A 21,774-nucleotide genomic window follows, 5' to 3' on the forward strand; every position below is an offset into this window, starting at 1 on the left:
ACTTTATTTTTCTTTGTGTGTCTGACTGATACCACAGGGAAATGGAGATATGCACCAAATGGGGGGGGGGGGGGGGGGGGGGGGGGGGCTTTGATCTAGCAGGAAGTGAGCTGAGGAAAGCCCAGAGATGCATTTCCAACTGGCTGGAAGAACACCACGGCAAACAGCAACATTCCTCCATCAAAGCCAGACTCACGCCTGGGATCAACTGAACTTCAACCCCCATGATCCCCCTTGTCAAACACAGGAAGCACAGTGCCGGGCTTCCTGGACGAGGGAGCTGGAGTGTGTCAACATTTTAGCGGGCAGGATGAAATAGAGAAGGAGATAAAGAGGTTTGTTTGGCGAAAGGATGTGTAGAGTTTGTCGTTTCCCCGACGCGGAGCTGTTCTGGCTCTCCTCGTTTTTAATCTCCCTCTACTTTCTCCGGCCCTTTCATGTTTCCTTCTCCTTTCCGTCTCCTCTCTTCCATTTCCCAGAGTGCCATCGCTTCTGTCTCCTCCTCTCAATGTCCCTTTCCTCTTCACACATCTCTCCCTACGCTTTCTCCTGCATCCATTTCATCATTCGAGTCCCTTTTTCTGGGCTTCCTTCAACCTACCCCTGCCAGTGGGAGGAGGTAGCGACTGGAGAGTGGGAACAGAGAAATCAAACGAGCCATTTGAAGCCTGCCGGAGTAATCAGGGGCTCTGACGTATGACAGCCTGTAGGCTGGCATGCAGCATGTTTCAAGTTGCGAGGCTTTTAAGTGTGGCCTGTTGCTGTGAAGATATCGCTGCAGAGGGATGGGCAGCACCTCCACAGAGCAAGAACTTTTTAAGAATTAAGGAAAGAGCTGTAACTTTCCGAATGACTGTCAGGAATTTATGGCATTGAAAACCTGGCGTGGAATGTGGTTTGTGCTCTCACCATGGACCTGGTTGATCTCAGAGTTGGAAGAGAGAATCTCATCGGCCAGTTTCTGAGCAGTGGGCAGCACCTCGGTGTGGTGGGCTGTGATCAGATACTGCACCAGCTTCTGTAGTTGATCTCTGTTCATCTGGAACAAAGTCTCTGAGATAGGCAGCCGTAGCTTCACCTGCAACAAACACAAGTGGGTGTCCAGTGTGTCAACTGCATGTTATTACTGTAAAGTTTTCTAAACGCAAAGTCCCAGGTGGAAACATAATTTGGTCTTTGAGCTCATGAGACATGTATGCACCTTAAAATACGGTTATCCAGTCGTACTATGAATGTTCAGGGCAGTTTTTAATAAACTGAATTTAATTTGGTCCGTAGAACATATTAAAAAAGATGGATGAAGTGTTCTGAAGCCTCGGGATGAGTGTTTTAAAACCACATGTGACGAAAGAGGAGCAGGTCCGACTATGACACTTTGTTGGACTAAATGTTTTATTCAATATATAATCAAATTCAGTGATTGAAGCCATAAACTTACTAGGAAAGTGTTTAAAGAGATCATGTTTCTGAGGTGTTTGCACCCATTAAAAAAGAATACAGGTTTAAGATACTTCGGCACTGGCTTCACTTTTCAGACCCGGAAACTCTGTCCATCTTTTGCTCTGTCTATGATCTGGACACAAAGGCACGTAAAGCCACGTTGTATTAACTGTGGTGGATGTCTTATTGGATTTCTCAGTTATTTGCACAGTTATTTGCATAATGTCACAGTGATGGATGCTCGTGTTAAGCTTGGAAAAAGTTTCAATTAATGTGTACAAATAATCCCGGTGAATCAAAAGCTTATCAGACAGTTTATTTTTCCAACTCTTGGCTCTGTATGATGTCAGAGAGAGAGTGGAATCCCTAATATGGTCATCACAGGCACATAAGCTCAGGCTGTGAGCAATGCAACTCTACCCAGCTGCGGCTCAAACCTTCTGTTTTTGTAGGGGAACCAATCGGAACAAAGCTAGCCTAAAAGTATAATCGATACATTTTGACTGGTGAATGATGCAAAGCTACCCAAGTAGAGTCCAAATTCAAGAGCACAGAGCTGGAAATGTGCATAGAGCCACTTTGATTCATGGCACTACAGCCTCTACTGTGTTTTGGGTGATGTAACCAGCATTGATAAACATAAGAGAACCATCACTGATCGTAGCACTAACGGAATGTGTGTGCATATTTTGATTAGGGAATGTTAACCCAATGGAAAGGAAGCATCACAAAGCTGTGGTTATTACCTGTTCGGGCTTGCGAATCCGATATAGTGAGAGCGCCACGACATGCGCGCAGTAGAATATGTCTCGGTTCCCACAGCCACAGGTGACAGAGGTGATCTTGCACCGGTCGAAGCTGATGGCTACCTTGTGGGTGACCTCCGGCTCAGACGATGTGGCGGGTTCAGTCACTGTGCCGCTGAGGTGAAATCCTGCAGGGACACAAAGGAGGGACGAAAGAGACGGGTGAGCTTTAAGTGGTCTTACAAAAGTATGATAAAATGCAACCAGGCATTTTTTTTTCGAGTAATTCAACTTCATTGCAACTTTTACACAGTTTAATTTGTTTAAGTTTTATGTTAAAACATAAAGACGCAGAAGAAGAAGAAGAAAAAAAGGCAGTAGAAACTGTGGTAACATGAGCCTCTACAAACACACAGAGTGAAGACTGAGTACAAAACACACATCTTCATCAGGCTTCAACAGGACACTGAGCCATCTGATACTCAGGGTCTCTCTGTCCCAGGCTCAGTGCATCTGTGTGTGCGTGTGTAGTAGGAAGGTTGCTAGGGTGGGATCGTTTCCTGCCCCCACATACACACCCAGACCTACACCCACAGGATAGCAAGGCAGTTGGCAAAATAAATGTCCACTTTGCATGGTTAATCTTTAGCCCTGACACACCAGGCCGACCATTTAGTGCTGGCCTCTGTTGTCGGCTGTCTGCAGATGAGCATTTCCTGTACTTTTTAAAAGGCATTTCAGGACTCGATGTAACCATTTGGCCAATTTCACAAACAAGTTCCAAACCTGCACTTAATTGAGTAGCATGAGGCTAAAAACAACTGCACAAGCAATAAATGACATCACTGTAACCACTCATGGGATTTTATTGATTAACCCCATGTGACACCCAGAGTCTAGATACAGATCAAAGCAAGAGCAAGTCCAGGCTCCATCTTTGGTCCTCTTCCGTTTCATATTTAAATGCTTAAACAAAGTCTTTTAAATACAACATAGCTGTTGCAAACATGTCCAAAGTCAGGAACTACAACCAGACTAATGTCAAGTGTTAGATGGAGATAAAGGTGGAGAAATTTGAGAGAAGAAAAGAGAATGGAGGAGGGGAAAGTATCTGGTCTGTCATGTCATTTCACTCTGACAGATCAATTATTTATGAGGTAAAGAGTGTGTGTAGGTGTGTGTGTGTGTGTGTGTGTGCATGCACTTTGGATTAGTGCATGTCACAAACCATAGCCTACCGCTTCTTTTACACCTAGAAGTTCAAAAGGCAGAGACAAAAAAAACAAACAAAAAAAACCTTAAAGGGGATGTCAAACAAGCTAAGTGCAAAACAATAGTATGGCTATTTTAGTCATGGTGGTGGTGGTTTATGTGGTAGGTACATAACTAAAACTCTGACACACCAACAAACATCAGTGCAAACACAATGAAACACACACACACTTAAATTCTGGGGTGTGGGCCAGCATGGCGGAGTGGCCTAATAAGCTTGTTTTAAGCCATCCCCTGGCAAAAATCCCACAATAGGCTTTTCCAAACCAAATGCTGTGAGCACAAACACAAGGTAGCTCACAGACACACACACGCAAACACAGCCAGATCCAATCAACTGTAAACTGCTTTCACCGAGACAAAGGAAGATAAGGAGCTACGGGAGAGCGAGTGAAGAGAGTGACGACGACACTGACAGCGCGTATCGTCTCGCCAACCAACTCACAAAACCGTCTGAACCAAAATGAAACTGGTCAACTCACCACATCCTCCAAATGTACAAGCTAACAGCCTTCTCTTTACGCCGAAATCTCAATCCACAGCCAAGCTGCTGACAAAGGACTACACATGTTAAACGCAGACACAAAGCCACAACATTTAATACTGCAATCCTCCAATGTTCAGAGGCCTCGAAACAAAAAAACGATGTAATCCTGTGTTGCCCTGCAGGTTCTATATAAATGTACATTCCAGGTAGATTACCTCAGAGTATGAAAAGTGTATAAGTGTACCAGTTACACTCAAAACTGTCAGAAAGAAAAAAGGCTGATGTTTCTGTCCATCTTTACTTGTCCTAAGTGCATTTGCCGTCTTAATAATTTTCTTGAGCGGCCTATTTCCTGGTGTCTACTGTTACTGGACTGTATTTTCTCCTTTCAAGACTTGATCAGACTCTATATAACACGACTGCTTAGTCATTCCTGTTATATTTATTTGAAACTGTGATAAATTCTCTGGACAAGTCCACATGGTGTGGGAAACAAAACAAAAGTGCAGGTGTGTGCACAGACCCCATACTCACTGATGACGGACCAGAGGACACAAACTACTAGTATTTACATCAGAGGTTTCTCTATGACAGATGGTCACGGTCATGTCGGAATAGGTTCAAGCTTCATATTTTTGCCTTTGCCAACTTGCACTTTTATAAGCAGATGTGCCAAATGCGGGGTGGATCTGACTGAGAAACTGAAGAAAAACTACAAGATGCCGAGCAGGCAGTTGACAGTCGCACTCCGCTCTATTTGACTCCAATAGGGCCTGTAAGTTACTAAATTAACAGCCTGCTGCACTCAATGAGACTTTGAAATGTGATTACTGACAGCCATTAGGAATAATGCAGGTTTGAAGCATTTCTGCATTGGCTTCACTTTCCAGACGCAGAACCTACATCCATCTTTGATATACAGTCCATGGTAGCAACACACTCGTGCCAAAGTAGCCCCCTGCGGCATGTGCAGTGCAGATCTACTTTCAATCTACATGTGGCCAAACCACTTGAACTACCCACATGCATATACCAACACACCCAGCAACCACCGAAGCCACGCTGATTAATCTGACACAGTGCCCTGGATGGCTACAAACCATTCAGCCCGCTTACTGCCTACTGACCAGTCTTAATATTGCCCACTAACCGACACACCGACTGATCTAAAAACTCTACATGACTGACCAAACTGTCTGCTGAGCCAAACGGGCCATCTGACGATGATAGGAAGGACAAGTGAGACACTGAGAACAGAGGGAAGAGCGAGGCTGATGCATCTGCCAGTGATAGACATGGAGAGTCCTCCAAACTGTTGAAATTTCTCCCTCCCGCTGAGTCCGTCTGTCCAACCAATCTTGGTGTCTTGCAGCGCAGTAATATTGTAAATGTCAGAAACGGCTTGCTATTCCTCCCCTCCGTCTCTATAATGGACATACCAGTAAAATCAATTTGCACTAATCATAGCTTAGTGTCAGGGAATCCAAATTTGATCTTCCAGTGCTGAAATCATCGCAGTGGAGCGCCAAAGACCAGGCAAAAATCAGGGGAGCGCATTTCTTAAAAGCATCGGGGGGAACATTTGGAGAGCCATCTTCCCCTGTGAGCTGTCTAAACAATGCCTTGTCAGTCATCACTGACTATTGCGCTTGTCTCTAAAAACTCTACTCTTAGCATTTCAGATGAGGAGAGAAGTTTTGATGGCATGTGAGATTTGGTCTTTCCAAATCCGGGAGTGCCGCTCACTCCCCCCGCCTTATTCTTTCTACGTCTGTCAGGTTAAAGCCTATTGTTACTCAGCCCTCTGGGATGATTGTGATGTTGACACTGCTGCTCTTTTCACTTTCAATCAAGTCTGAAATGGCTGACAAACAGGTCACACTCTGTCTGTCTGCCCCTTTATCTTTTGACAGTTTCTCTCATCATTGTTAGGTTTAATTACCTGGCTAAGTTAGATACTTCTGGGGCAGTCGTACCTTGCTACGGCCATCGCAACAAAGTAGGTAAAACTCATGAGAGATTTTAACACTCTTGTGATTGGTGGATTGAATAAAGGAAAAGAATAAATCCCTAACAGTCCTTCAGCAAATTAGAGCTCCTTAAGAAGTAATTGCTTCTAGTCAAGAGTCGAAAAATTAAACATGATAGTGTATAATAGCCAGGCAAATTTTAACTCAGTTTTTCTCAGTTTCCATGGTTGATGTTAAGCTAAGCCTTTTATTTAAAGTATAAATGTGATCTGGGCAAAAAGACCACAGCAGTAAAACTGGGAAATCATTTTCCAAACAATGTCATCACCATGAGGTTTAAGTACCCCTAACCCTAAGCTATTAAAATATGTGATTCCTGATTTCTCCCAGTCTTGGCAACAGGATTGAAATGAAAACAGTGAGAGTGACTCAAACCTTACATTAACCTGATATTTTGGCTTTCAATTTTATGAAAGCAAAAGTTACATGTTCTGAATTTCCATGTATTTATTCTTCAGTTGGAAACACCAAAGCTACATCTCAGCTGTAAATACCTCAGAAATCTTTCGCCCTAACTACACGTCAGGTTGACGCAGCCTGCAGCTACTTTGTGACTGGCCTGTTCAGCACTGTCCAGTGCATGTCGGGATACTTTTTTCGATGCAGTTTTTCAGTACATCAGTGAGAGAATAACAATCATCATCTCAGCATAAGGAAAAATATTAAACAATATGAGGACTCATGTGTCAAGGAGATTATGGATAATTATCGAAATGAACGATAATATATTTTTAGCCCTGAAAAAGTGACCACAGCATAGAGCGGAGACCCTGGAGGGGAAAAGTCCCAGCTGGCTGGTACTGCATATAAAACACTGGGACAAAACCACACTTTAATTAACAGATAACACACCCGCACGTGCATAAATGTGGGCAACGATGTCGGCCACTTCAGTAGGTTATGTCGTCAGCTCTACAAAGTTTCCCTGCAGAAATCTAAATCAGGCTGCAGAGTTGGGGTCATCGCTGATGATGACGACTCAGACCTCGGAGGGTGAAGCATTGCTTGGCGTACCCATTTTTACCCCAGTTGCTTTCACATATAGAATCCTTTGTGTGTGACACTGAGGGTGTCTTCAGCAGATGGGCATGCAACGATACTTGGTACAAAGACGCTCCATCAGACCGTCTGCAAGAACACACAAACACACGTAAACACGGTGAACAAAGCAACCTTTTCAGAGCCTGTCTGCTTTTGTTCTTAATGCCACACTGAGCAGAAAGATGAAACGGTGCAAACTACTCAGTGATATTCACAGAAGATATTCCTAATCTCTCTCTCACACACACACACACACACACACACACACACACACACACACACACACTTCATGCGTGCTAGTTGTGAGCCTGGATCAGCAAAACAGATGAATTTCTAACAAGGTGAATCAGGAGTGTGATGTGTGTAAACTGGGAATGTTGCCAACTACAACGATCTGGCTGAATCCTTAGGGGGAAGAAGAAGAGAAAAAAAACCCACCTCTGTGGATGTATATATGTGTGCGTGCCTGTTCTAATGTAGGTAGGCGCACTTGCCCCAAAAACCCACAGACACACACTCTACTACTGACATCTTTCATGCTTGAAAAAAAAGAAAAAAAGAAAAGAAAAAAAGTGTGTCTTGTGTGGCATTTGTGGTTATTAACACTTTGATTGCTGGCCGTGCTCGTCTAGAAGGGAAAGATGAAATATGATGAACTTAATATGAACTTAATTTGGATTACACACAATTCCATCACCATATACAGCATGTGTGTAAGACTTCAGAATGAATAGTGTTGGTTTGTTTATAGTGTGTAAGCAGAGTTTTAAAATGATTGGTGCGTAAGAAAAATAAAGCGTGAAGAGACTGGAGGGACCTCCATTGTACATCTTTCCATTATACTTGGAGACACCCTGTAGCTATTTATATATTATATGTATATATTTCACACACACACACACACCACTGCGCCTTGCCTCCCTGTTATACACCATCTGTCACTTGATGACAACCCCACCCACAGAAACAAATCAGCCAATCAGGAGGCCAAGAGCTCCCTATGCTACGCCATTAACCCTTAATCAGCTGGGTTTATGGAGCTGTGAGTCGAGCCAACGCGTGCATGTACGCTCACACACAAGCACACTCTAGTCGTATTCAACCAAAAGCCTCGATTTAGATAGACGGGGAAAAAACCCCGCCCACCCCTCCCACCGCACTTTAAAGCTGTGGAGGAGACCATCCATGATTCCATTCATCTTCTTTCCCCCAAAGCACTGTGCCGACACTACAAACACTTTAACAAATTTGGGGGGGCGGGGGGGATGGGGTGCAGTAATCCTGTGTGGGCATCAAAATGAAGGCGCAGCATTTGGCAGAGTGATATTGATGGGTGGCTAATTAAAGGTACCCCCACCCCCCCCCAAAAAAACAAAAAACAAAACAAAACAAAAAAAACAACAACCCTTAGATGCCCTCGACTCCACATACTAACCACCACCACCATTATCAAACAGCATGTCTCTGTGTGACTTGGTGAACAGGCTCGTCTCGGACAGGAACAAGCAACGGTGGTCCTCCTACAGGAGCTTGCAGAAGGTGGAGAAGTGTTTCAGTCATTCACGCTTACTACGAGCTGTTGGAGGCTGCTGCAGAGCAAAAGCACAGACTACCACTAGCAACAGCGATGCAAAAGAGCGGAGCTTCCACAGGATGAGAGACTCGCTTTTGCGGTACTTACAGAAAAAAAAAAAAACATTTACAGGAAAACTGGAAAGTAAATGTTCAAAAGCTCAGATATGGACGGCACCCTGCCACATTTGACCACCATTTATCACTAAAGCGCTTTTAACATAACTGCCTTGCGACAACATGCCATTTCATACAAGCATGAAGAAGCATGGATTAAAAGTTAGATAAAACATCCAGTAGTGTCAGAATTTAAAAACAGATCATTTTTAGAGCTTGAGCTTGCATTTCTAGTCTGTTCTTGTACCGATTCCTGCTGATGAGCATCAGCTTGGTTTAGTTAAGTAACCATCTTAACTATTGTTTTTTTTTTTCCTTTTTTCTCTGCCACCCACAAACTCCTCGTCTCTTCATGCCAACTGTCCTCTGCTGTCATTTCTCACTCTGCTTTCCAGTCACGGCTGCTATTTGCAACTTTTATCAGGAAACTGCATGTCAGCAGAAGTATGCTCCGGAGAAGAAGAAGAAGAAAAAAAATGCATGTTGGTGCCACCTTTCACCCCCTGTGCCATCTTACTTCCCCTTTTCCTAAAGTAGCCAGGATTCGTCCTCCTCCACCAGACAACACATCCCTCTCAGCCTGTGGCCCTCCCCATTTCCCATCTGCTCTGACAGCTCCAAGGTTAACACAGCTCCCCCCTCCTGCTCGTGCGCACACACACGAGGATCTTTTCAACCTACCATCTATCTTTACACACACACACACACACACACACACACACACACACACACACACAGTGAGTACACGATCTTCTCTTCCCCTCTGCCTATCAAACCATCCATCCATCCATCCATCCATCATTCACGCATGCATCCTTCCATCCCTCCCTCCTGCAGTGTTTGCTGATGTGATAACAGCTGATTGATTCATTTGTGATTTCCCAGCAGCTCTGTCCCAAACACACAAACACACGCACACACAGACACAAGCGTGCACACGCACAAACACGCACGAACCGCCGGGACTCATTTGTCATGATTACATTGAATTGATTCCCTGATTTGCTCCATTCTGTTGCAACTTGTGGGGGGAAGAGAGAAAGAGGAAGAAAGAGAAAGAAGTGGGAGAGAAAGGTTTAATCAAGTCCTTTTCAGCTGATGTGTCACTGTGAAAACAAACAAAAAAAAAAAAACTGCAGATCTGACAGAACAGATGAGGGTGGAAATCAGCTGACGAGTCCTCAACCCGACTGAGCATAGGGCAACAAAGACAGACGGAGGGAAAAAAATTGAGGAAGCAAAGAGAAGAAATTCAGGGGGAGGAGAGGTAGCACTTGGATTGCTCTGAAGGGACGAGCGTGTTCTGCAAAATACTTGCCGAAAAGAGATAAAGACAGACAAAGACCAGTCACAACCATCAGAATGAGGAAGAACACATAAGGCAGAGCTTGTGCGTGCTATTTTAGAGCCATCTTGACTGAGATAAAAGCTTGTGTGGATGGATGGCTGACATCCTTTGCTTGACGTGCGTGAAATTTAATCAAGGACTCGATTTGTCTACTTTGAAAGCAAGCTGAAGCGGTCAATTTCAAGACTCTAACACATTCCGCTTTTAATGGAGAGTCATTTGGTTGATTCATAGCATTGTGAGCGACACTAGAACGAAGGTTACTTGGCGAGGAGAAATGCTATAAATGGTGCTTTCAGCTTTTCAGGAGGATACAGGACCAGAAACCTGAGAGCAGAAATGCACACACGTACACACACGCACACACAACCATTGTTGGGAAGACAAAGCTGAAGCTGTGTGGAGGTGAAGCAGAGTTAAAGGGCTTTAGTACAGTGTCATACGCTGCAGCATTCCCAGTTCACTCAAGGCTACATTAACGATAAGGAGGGCACATTTTTTTTGTTGCGGCCTGTTGTTTGCACTGTTTCAGCATAGAGGCATTACTGTGCCGTGGCCTTGTCTTACAAAGGACTGAGCAAAAGCAATTTATCACGCTGCAAACACTTAGTGAGTCAAGTCACTTGCTTGCATGTGGTGAAGCCTACAAATCTGGGTTAGAAGAAGCAACAGATCATTCAAGTCCTGTAAGTTGGGAGGTGGGGCCTGCACCTCCCAACTCAGGATCGGACTCGTTTGTTCAGCATATCCCACAGATGCCTGATTGGATTGAGACTTGGGGAATTCAGAGGTCAAGTCAGCACCTCAAACTCATTGTTGTGCTTCTCAAACCATTGTTGAACCATTTCTGCTTTGTGGCAGGCGCATTAGCCTGCTGAAAGAGGCCACAGCCATCAGGGAGTACCGTTTCCATGAAAGGGTGTACATGGTCTGGAACAATGCTTAGGTAGCTGGTATATCTCTTCCTTCTTTGGACCACTTTTGATAGACACTGACCACTGCAGACCGGGAGCACCCCACAAGTGCAGTGGTTTTGGAGATGCTCTGACCCAGTCGTCTTACCCTTACAATATGGCTTCTTGTCAAACTCGCTCAAATCCTTACACTTGCCTTGCATTTTCCTGCTTCCAACATCAACTTTGATAACAAAATGTTCACTTGCTCCCCAATACATCCCACCCACTAACAGGTACCATAATGAAGTGGTCTTAATACTATGACTGATCGATGTGCACGCACCGAGAAGAGCTACAGACACCGTAGAGGGACTAACCTGCAACACGAGGCATCGGCGTTGCAAGGATGTAAAGCAAATTTTCCCCTTACACAAGTGTCCCACAGCGCACTGGGCATCACCTCATGTCAGACTTGCGTTGATTCCCACAGAAACTAAAGCACCCAAGTGTCACATCAGCCACTCAGAACTGAATATGTAAATAAGCTGCTCAGTGCAATCTAAAGTGGAGACATGCCTGAAGGCTACAAAAAAATCAGTCAAACAGCCTCCTTCATATCTGTTCTGCTAGTAAATCTTTGTCTGGGGAGCCATGCCACTTCCTGTGAAACCCATTGTACAGAAATTCAATTAATTCCACCTGCTTCTAACACACACACGCGCGCACGCGCACACACACACACACACACACACACACACACACACACACACACACACACACACACACACACACACACACACACACACACACACACACACACACACTTACTTTACCATGTGTCTGAACTGAAATTAAACGATTTTTCCCCTTTAAAAACAAACCAAATCTGGCCTAATGTTGTCTGATTGGCTGGTTTAGAAGATGAAATGGTTCACTTCCTTGATTGGACTGGTTTCCAAATGTTCCCATTTGTAAAAGAACATCTTGCCATAAATTCGGCTGTGACACCTCTAAAACTTACAGAGAGGTACTTCACTACAACTTAAAAAATGTAACTACAACGGTCTGCTCCCTTTTCTACTTGCTTTTCAAAACAAAGCCACGCACAATGGGACACACACACACACACACACACACACACACACACACACACACACACACACACACACACACACACGTTAACTGTTACTGCACTGGATTCACCCTTTAGTTACCACTGACGTATACACATTCTGTATATACTCATGTACACATGCAGCACAGGTATGTTGGACTTATGATTTGGATTACATATATGGGCTACAGGCGTATAGTCAACCTTCGCCTGCAGCAACATTTGTGAATACTCGTGTCATACTTTTAGGTAAATTCATAAAAATGTGTGCATCTACGTAAGCTACGCACGTAGTATTAATGCACACGCGTGCACATTTAAACAAGCACGGGTTTCCTGCTCGTGTTTACGTATGCAGAGGCCGTTCTCTGCATCTCTCCCTCTGTTGCCCTTTTGTCTCTTCTTTCTCAGTCTCCCTGCGCACTTTGCCCTTTTCCTAAACCTGCTGTGGCCTTAGCCACGGTTTTTGTTTAATATGGCGGCATGCAAAGCAAAGGAACAACCATCTGCCATATGCATGCAGCGGCTGTCTTAGGAACAACAAGGGCTGGCATCACAATGCCTCTTTAGCTTGTGTGTGTGGTTGTGTGTGTGTGTGTGTGTATTTGTTCTTCATGCACAGTCTGCAGGGCAAGATAAGTATGCATTTAAGAGGCTTATATTTCATTTCAGGAACTGAAGGAGACAAAATGGCTCCATTCTGAGTTGGCGAACACAACACAAGGAACGGTGGGGTGGCAAAAGAAAAGAAAAAAAAAACAGAAAGGGAAAGAAAAAGCTTGCTGTGATGCCGTTTGTGTATGCACACACAGAAGGAACGGAGGCACAAAGCCGAGCATTTGTAGCTAGCGCACAAACACAATTGAGCACAAAGCGGAACATTTCAAATACAAATCCAGCTTTATTAATCTGTGCGTTTTGTTTACTGTACGGTTAAAAAGCCAAAAGTGTGACGGGAGCTGCCAGATCGGCGTCTGAAGGCTGAGCAAAAGTAACTTTTAGAAGTGGTGAGTGTTGACCCAGGCTTGTCAAACACATGCCACGCTCTCATGGAGCTTCTGAAGCAAAGTGTGCTGGATACACAAGCGCACAAAATTAGCAAAAAAAAACCAAAAGCAAAAACTAAACACACACAGTATGAATAATTAAATAAGTTTTTGATGCTTTGCATAGTACAGTACAGCACGTCAACAGCATTCAGGGCAAATGCTGCTGTGTTTCAGCTTTAATTCTGACAAAAACGGTGCAAAATCGCTCCGACTTTGAAGCCAGTCGTGTCAGATAATTTTAGATGTTAAGATTCAAAGAATCTGAATTTGGATCTGAGCAAGCCAGGGGGAAATAAAAGTGAGTGCTGCTGGTTTACTGGTTAATTCGGTTGCCCATTTACCATAGTAACAAGCTAGTCCCGCTGAGGCTCCTATCCTAACAAAAGAAATTCAGACATGGACTCGGTTCAATCCCTGCTGGCGCTGTAGGTTTTCGCAAATCGGAAAATAAATAGTCTCTGTAGTTATGTTCGGCTTCAACTTCTGCGAGAAGATTTTCTTCGGTTGTGTTGGAAAAAACGAACGATTTTGTCTCACACAAAAGGTCATGACATTTGTGGTTTTGTTGGACCGTCTCCACATCTGAGTTTAGAAACCTTTCCACCCCCCTGATTAGCCTCCACCCCTGTGGAGCTGATCACTGCTCGCCATGCACAGCCATGCATGAAACATGAATAATGAAATATAATAATTAAAAAAAAAGAAAAAAAGAAGAAAAGAAAAACAGCTTGCAAGCCAGTATACAAGCTGATGACTCACACACGTCCTTCTTCTCTTCATCTCTCTCTCTCTCTCACACACACACACACACACACACATATGGGTGGGGGGGACTTCTGGTTGACTTCATCAAGCTCTCATCAAGCCAAGCCACCATATGGGGATGGGGCCCAAAACAGAGGGGAATTTGATTGTGTGTGTGTGTGTGTGTGTGTGTGTGTATTGCAGAGACCCCCCAGCCACCCACCCCTGCACTCATCCCCAAATACAACACAAAGGAAGCATGCATCACCAAATCAGGTTTGTCTTGCATGAATTATGACGCTACTGCTGCCCCATTAAGACTCCCCCTAGCGCGGACACAAACACACGGACACCCTGAAGGTGTGTTGAGCTACAACAGCTGAAACAAGACAAACAAGGAGGTCCAGACACACTGATTGCTACTTCCTCCTCCCCTTTCCATATTTCCATTTCCACAAAAGCATACACATGCACTTCTCCTAATTCCACTGTTAGGTCTCCATTTCTACTCCTTTAAGTTTTAGTCTCATGTCCCTCCCTGTTTTCCCTCTCCTTGTATCCAGCCAGCCAGCATGGCACCCCGAACATCCTGAGAATCCCAGCTCCCAGCGCCCCTTATCAGTCTTCTCCTGCCCACACCCACCACCATGTACCCAGGGCCTGCTTGCTGACGTAGGCAGACATTCACATACATTGAATCTTAATCTGGGCGTGACCTGCTTTTTCTTGGCTTCCCTCCCCTACTGGCTGCACCCAAAGAGTCAGCCTTTCACAGGCAAGCGCACACCCCTTCTCCCCAAGCACCGTCTACCTCGACAACCCCCTCTAAAAAAAGGTCCACATTGCAGGCCTCGAGGCTGGGGCCTCGCCTGCCATTGTTAGCCCACAATGGGTGAGAGGCGGCTGGCAGGCAGGCAACAGCCAGGAGGCCTTGTGGAGGAAGCTGGGGAGAGTGTGAGGCAAGCAGTTACTAAAAGGGAGGAGGATGGCGAAAGATGGGCTTCTCACTTTGCAATTTAAACTCAATTTCTCAGATGAGCGAGAGATGAAAAGAAAATGAAAAGTGGAAACTAAGTACCATAAACATCATATGAGAAAAACAATATCTAACAGAAGAGGGGGAGCAGCTTAACCACCTCAAAAAGGATGTGTGAATGATGCAAGCTCTGTTCACAAAGCCACTATAGCATCATACTGGACACAGGCTGTCTACTCTATTGAATTCACCATCTAAAGCTGGGATCAAGCTTAACAAAGTGAGCTTTATCCTCCAGTGGAGGTTCATTTATTTATTTCAAATAGGAGCATCTGTCAGTGCAGCCAGGCTGCGTCTCTGAGGTTTACAGTGTTCACACAGACAGCAGCACTGTTTAAGAAAATTAAAAAAATAAAAATACTGTCTGCTATTTCAGCAACACAACAACCTTTGCTGAAGTTTCATGTGGCAGGGCCGAGATCAACCAAACTTTCAAGAGCCGCAAAACTTTATAGACCATTTATAGTTATAAAGTACTTCTTATTATGTTGTTCAGTGTTATTATGTCCATGGGTTTGTACAATTATTTTGAACCTCTAGACATGGTGGATTATACATTAAAAGATCGCTGTGAAACAGTTAATGCAGTACTTTTATTAAACTCCTTATATAAAAGCTGAAAGTCTGAGCCAAAAATGACAAAAACTGTCCAAATACTTATGGAGCTACATACTGTTACAGTGGTGAATTCTCATATTAAACCTGACCAAGGTTTGAAATAATGAGCTTTGCTCAAGTACAAGACATTTTCAAGCTTCAGACTGCTTTAAACATTCTGCTTCATGCAGCTGTTTTTTCCTTCTGCTCTGTGCTATGCATTCAGTTCAGTTATATTTATATAGAGGCAAGTCATAACAACAGTCACCTGAAGGTGCTTTGTATTAAAGACCCAACAAAGATACAGACAATCCCCAATGAGCAAGTGCTTTGGTGACAGTAGGAAGGAAAAACGCTCAACAGGAAGAAACCTCCAGCAGAACCAGCCTCTGGGAGGGGCAGCCATCTGCCACAACCAGCTGGGGGTGAGAGGAGGAAGACAGGATCAGCATATGATGTAACAGAGAGGGGATTCCATGAATATGCTCATGTCAGAGAGACAGCTCTACAAACACAATGCACAATTGTTACAAATGTCTTGAAATGCAGTTCTTTCCTTATCCTTGTGTTCAAGTCCTTTCAGCTGCGACACATTTTTAGGCTCTACCCTACAATCTTAAAACAGGTCTATTGCTTTGACTCAGGTTTGGCTGCAGAGCACAAGCATTAGAGATTTACATGGATTAAAAGAGCAAAAAAAGCCAGTGGGCACCAGACAACAGCCACCACCGAGTTTGCAACACAAACTAAAACCATTTGACCTGCAGCACGACAACACACTAGAGTTTCAGCTCCAGCAGTACCATGTGTGACACACAAGGTAACTCTTACTCTTCATTTCAGTGTTGAACCACAAGCCACCATTGAATGGAAAACAAGCACACATTTACACCGGCAGTCGTGCAGTAATGTCGACCATGACACATAAAAGCATGCAGCTGTTCATGGACACACACACACACACACACACACACACACACACACACACACACACACACACACACACACACACACACACACACACACACAGCAATCCAATAATGTCTGACGTCATATACACAACCACAGGCATGCTTGTGCGTGAACACACACAGCTGAGCCGTGGGAGCAATCATCTGATAATGTCAACTGTCACAAGAATACACAAAGTGCGTGCACACGCGCGCAGACACACATGCAGAAAGAGAGGCAGAACAAAGAAGTGGAGGCTGGTAAACAATGCGCCACAATGCTCTCTGGCAGGGACTTGAGTTTACAAAAGAAAAAGGTTTCCAATCACTAGACATTCATTCACACACACACACACACACACACACACACACACACACACACACAGAACTGGGGTGCGAGAAAGGGACACAGACCTTTACGACACACACTGAGGGACACACAATGCCGGGCAGACCATTCTCTCACTTCCTCCATTCAGTCATTCAATTGCTCTTTTTCGTCTTGTCCCCCCTTTCCCCATCAGCGTGCTCTGAAATAAACTGTTTCCCAGATTACACTTCTCTTTGCTCTGCTTTCTTCACTATGAGGGTCTCATTCATTTTCCTCCAAGCTGGTAATATAGGGCAGACAGGAGAGATCGGGAGCACACCTGCTGGCCACACTCAGTATGGCACCACACACACACATACACCAACCCATCACAATAGCTCGGATTCACACAGTGCACGGATGGGTTAAGACTGAACCAACAGTGATGCAAACCTTCCAATTGGCTCCGTACAGACAACGCAGGGCTGAGAATAACAACGTATCGACAGAATGCATGTGAGCATGTGGGCTGCTAGCATACAAGGTTTTTTATTCAAACAAAGCTTATATAAATTACATATAATTATAAATGTAATATTGGGAGAAAAAAAACCTCCCTGCAACGTGAAAGGACAGATCTACGTTTCCCAGTGGCTAAAAAATAAATCTCAGCTCAAATCCTTCTTCTCTGGGCCCAGACCTGCAGCAAGCTTTTTAAGAGTGTTCAGTTGTCAAGAAAATCAAGAGCAGGTATTTGTCAGCCGTCCTCTACCCTCTGCTATTTCCCTCTGGCAATGAAAACTGCTATTGTGAAATGTCTTAAAAAAAAAGCAACCTGGACCTACATTCTTTTACGCTTCAGCGAGTTTTCTGAAAGAAATGCTTTCAGAAAAACTGTTGAAAAACTGCAGGCCTAGCTTAATTTAACCTGTGACTGTACTCTGCAAAAAGGGAATGTACAAATGCCTGTATGTTCCCTTTAGTACTTGATGAAGGCATAGACCTTTAATCACTTTTACATATTTTTACAATATGGAATCCCCCAGGGCTCCATTCTGGATCCTGTGCTGTTTAAAATGTAATGTACATGCTGCCTGTTTGAGTGTAATTGACATGTTTATCTTTTTAAATTGAGTGCACAGAGTAGATGGACTGCATCATGGTGAGCAAATCTCAAAAAGAAAAGAATAACTCAGTGTTTCTAACAAACTGTTTTTGAGTGAAGCCATCCAAACATTTCACATCCCCTCCTATTAGATCCCTCCCTTACCCTCACTTTCAAAGTTCATCAGCTGCTAATCACGCAGCAACTGCCATTCCTGTATCACATTTGTCCACAGGTTGCTGCTGTGGCATTTCTTGATGTCACCGAGCTGCTCTATGCATGTGACCCAAGCCGCAGACTTCAAATGGACTTCAGTAACAGGAATGATGTTGGGTTTCCACTTGGGCAAAGCATAATAGACATTAGATTGGAGATGTCATGCAACGTCTTGCAACTGAGGCCAAAGATAGATAAATAAATAGAAATGAGAATAAAAAGAATTCAGGTGTGAATGCAGATTTGGTTTAGTTAAGACTTACAGGCTGACTTGTAAGTAGCCTTACTGGTGATGGTCAAGGAGAGGAGAGAAGAGGGACTGACCATGGTTCTTCATTCTAGCCAATCAATATCTGGAGTTGCATTCGTGTGGTTAATGGTAACCAATCACAGATGGAAACTTGACATGGCCAAAAAGACCACGGAGAAGGTCTGTCCACTCTCAGAGTTTGGGGCTACAGGATACAGCATAGACAGAGTATGCGTGAGCATGTGGGCTACTGGTACAACAGGTTTTTCATTCAAATAAAAAGCTCAACCAATCAAAAACTCTTAAAGTTGAGATACATTACCCATGTGCTCTCTTTTAAAGCGATCAGACACACCAGAGAATAACTAATTGCACGGATGTGCATGGAAAGGTTCAACATCTTGTTTTCTAAAACCACTGTGGCAGTTTGCTCTTGTGGTTGACCAACATCTCACCATGTCAGCGGGTTTTGCCTTTTTAAGCCATAATGTAACTTCAGCACGAGTCTTCCTCATCTCATTTGACATGTAACTCTGTCTCACTCTACTTCTGTGCAACTTGCTTTTCCTTTCTTACTAACTCCTTCTCTGCAGCCACCTATCCTTGCTCACCGCTGACACAGACACACACAGACGTATACAATAAGAGGCTGATTAATAAGTGTGTCTCTCCCTTGTTTTCAAAGTGTTGGAACAGGGAAGGCCATCTGAAAGGCACTTCAACCCAAATTATGTAGATTTAAAAACAGCTTTGGACACATGAGGCGGCAGGAGGTGGGAGGGCGAAGGGGGTTGCAGGATTGCACTCTCACTCATGAATATTAATGAACAGACACTTTAAACATATCCTCTCATGGTTCACCACATGGGGAGAACCAGCCAATCAACTTCTTTTGAGACATTCTCTTTCTACCACCCCAGTTTAAATCTGTCAAGCCAGTCTGTTTTTTTTTTTGGTTTTTTTGGCATCAATGTGGAAACGGCAGTGCCAGAGCATTTAAATGCTGTTCAATAAAAAGGACTTAAAATAGGACTGTTGCACAACACTTAAAAAGAAAAAAAATCTTCTTGTCTATCAAACAAAAGCATGAGACCGATGTGTTTTCATAACTAAAACTGCCATGCACAAAAGAATGTGATATGCAACTTATTTTGAAAGGCTTCAGTCAACAATATAAATACATCTTTTCAATAACATGCAGCCCTGTTTACAATCAGGCTCCCAGTTAGCTAGCTTGGAGAGTGTTTCTTCCCCTAATTTTTTTTGTATGAATAATGCTTTGTAAAACCCAAAACATGACGGGGAAATAAACACTCTAGTACAAACAAAGGCTGCTGGTGAGAAAGGAAATAGTGTTAACAGTAGTGCCAATGTAGCTCCCATTCTAAAACCACATGCTCTGTAATGGCACTAGAGGAAAAACAGAACCTTCTTGTGAGTGGGAAAACCGGTTGTGATTCTTATGAATGTAAGTAGTTCAATTCAGTTCAGTTTTATCTATATAGCACCAAATCACAACAGTTGCAGGAGCTCTTTAGTGTAAGGTAAAGACCCTGAGATAAAGTCTCTTTTCCACTAGTACCTGCTTGGCTCGGCTCCATACATTTTACCCATAATAATTGAGTACCACCAAACATGCTGGGGGTTGTTATAGCAACGCGGCTGAAAGTCCTGTGACGTCATTTGTATGCAACACAAACAACACAACAATGGAGGACGTTGATGTGATGGTATACTTGCTGCTCAGTCTGTGGCTTTTTGTCAGACTCGGGGACCACTGCATTTTTGTGTAGCCATCTCCCTGGCGGTTTTGGCTTTTGTGAAGGAGCCGCTTCCATGACTCATCGACTTGCATGCAGTCTATATACATCACATATTTAGAATGAACGAGCTCACTTGGAACCCAAGCTGGCCAGGTACTAAAAAATAACCTTGAGAAAAGCAGAGTAGGTATTAGTGGAAAGGGACTATAATAGAGAGAAAATCCCAGCAATCAAACAATCCCCTGACAACTGACCCTTAAATTATACTTCTGCATCAGATCTTAGTCGATACATGCGCAATAACCGGAACCTCATTTTAACCCTACGTTGTAACAACCTACGGAACTACACTGCCTTTTATCTCTGCAGTGTAGGGATAAAAAGAGTTTCCGGTTGCTCCACAAGTTAGAACGTAGATTTCCCGCAGAACTCTAAACTTGAGCTCGAAGCTGATGAGTTAATAAGAATGGTCCCAGACCTGGTCCTGGTCTTCGAAGGCAACCAGATCGTATGTGCTTTGCACACGGTCACAGTAACTTTGGTCGTGCTGCAATCTCCAATCAACGTTTTCTCCTAGTGTGACTAGGAGACCCTCACTGTGTCGCATGGTTGGAGTTTAGACTCTGATGTGTTTAAACTGGATGTTTTTGACCACATTTGACTCTTTGTAGAAGAGCTAACACATGTATACATTTCAGGTTACAAAACTCTTTTCTTTTATTAACTTTAAATACGGTGACATGAAGTGTGGATTCACTCTTTTACTTTGCTTACAGTCAAGAACTGAGAGAAGTTTACTGTAGTGCTCCAGCACTGCCACTGAAGAAGCATGTGTCATTTCAGAGCTTCTCGTGTTAATACTCTTTACACAATTTAAGTCATGCATGACCTTTCACCTCTTTGGTGTAGCACGAGCAGAAATCAGAGGTACTGTATGTCCGAAGTTAAACACCAGTGGCAACTAAGCTGGCAATTACATGCAGCGGTGTCTGATTTCTAATTCTTTTGGGCTCACTTGCGTTTTTAGTTTACGCCACATCAAGGTCACGGCCACAAAGGACACACATGCAGAAACGCACACGCGAAAGAGGACGACGAGGGAGGGAGAGTGAGTGAAAGACTCCTCACAACAATGCGTGTTGTGGGCTGAATACTGAGCATAGCACAAAACAAAAGCATGAGCGACAGCCAGCTGGCTTGGCACCACTTGGCACGGGACAAGCCCGCTTGTCCTTGGCATGACAATGAAATGCACAAACACACACACACACATAAAAAGACACACACAATTTCTCCCTCTCTTCTCAGGTATAAAGAAAAGTGGTGCTACAAAGACGCCTGACACTTAAAGAGTTGTGATCGTCAGATTCCAGTGAAGAGAGCCAGAGCCGGGCTACAAAACAGAAGCAACAGAATCCGCTTTTCATCTCAGAAATAAGAGTGGGATAAGAAACACAGAGGAACTTGAACAAGACTCCGCTGGCTGCTGTGGAGAGAGCTGGACTGATATTTGGGATAGGCTTTTTTTTTGTGTGTTTTGTTTTTAAACCTCACTTGCAGTGCTGGGAAGTAAGTGGATGGGTTCAAAACACATTTCAAGTTTTTGAGTCAAGGCCTGGCAAGTTCTAACCTCACGAAGGGCAAACAAACCTCAATCAAAACACTTTCCATTATCCGACAAACCTTCGTCT

The 21,774-nt window shown here is 43.9% G+C and overlaps 1 protein-coding gene across 1 annotated transcript in view; it reads right to left on the bottom strand.

Moving 5' to 3' along the window:
* Positions 1–21,774, bottom strand: part of zswim5 (zinc finger, SWIM-type containing 5) — a 65,739-nt gene that overhangs the window by 18,241 nt on the left and 25,724 nt on the right. The window contains exons 2-3 of the mRNA XM_063461669.1: positions 2,187–2,374; positions 910–1,078 (exon numbers count right to left, since the gene is read on the bottom strand). Coding sequence (XP_063317739.1) covers positions 910–1,078; positions 2,187–2,374 — 357 coding nt within the window. The remainder of the gene's footprint in view (positions 1–909; positions 1,079–2,186; positions 2,375–21,774) is intronic.

The sequence above is a fragment of the Pelmatolapia mariae genome, linkage group LG18 (genome assembly GCF_036321145.2).
Source record: "Pelmatolapia mariae isolate MD_Pm_ZW linkage group LG18, Pm_UMD_F_2, whole genome shotgun sequence".
In the NCBI taxonomy this organism is placed as follows: domain Eukaryota; kingdom Metazoa; phylum Chordata; class Actinopteri; order Cichliformes; family Cichlidae; genus Pelmatolapia; species Pelmatolapia mariae.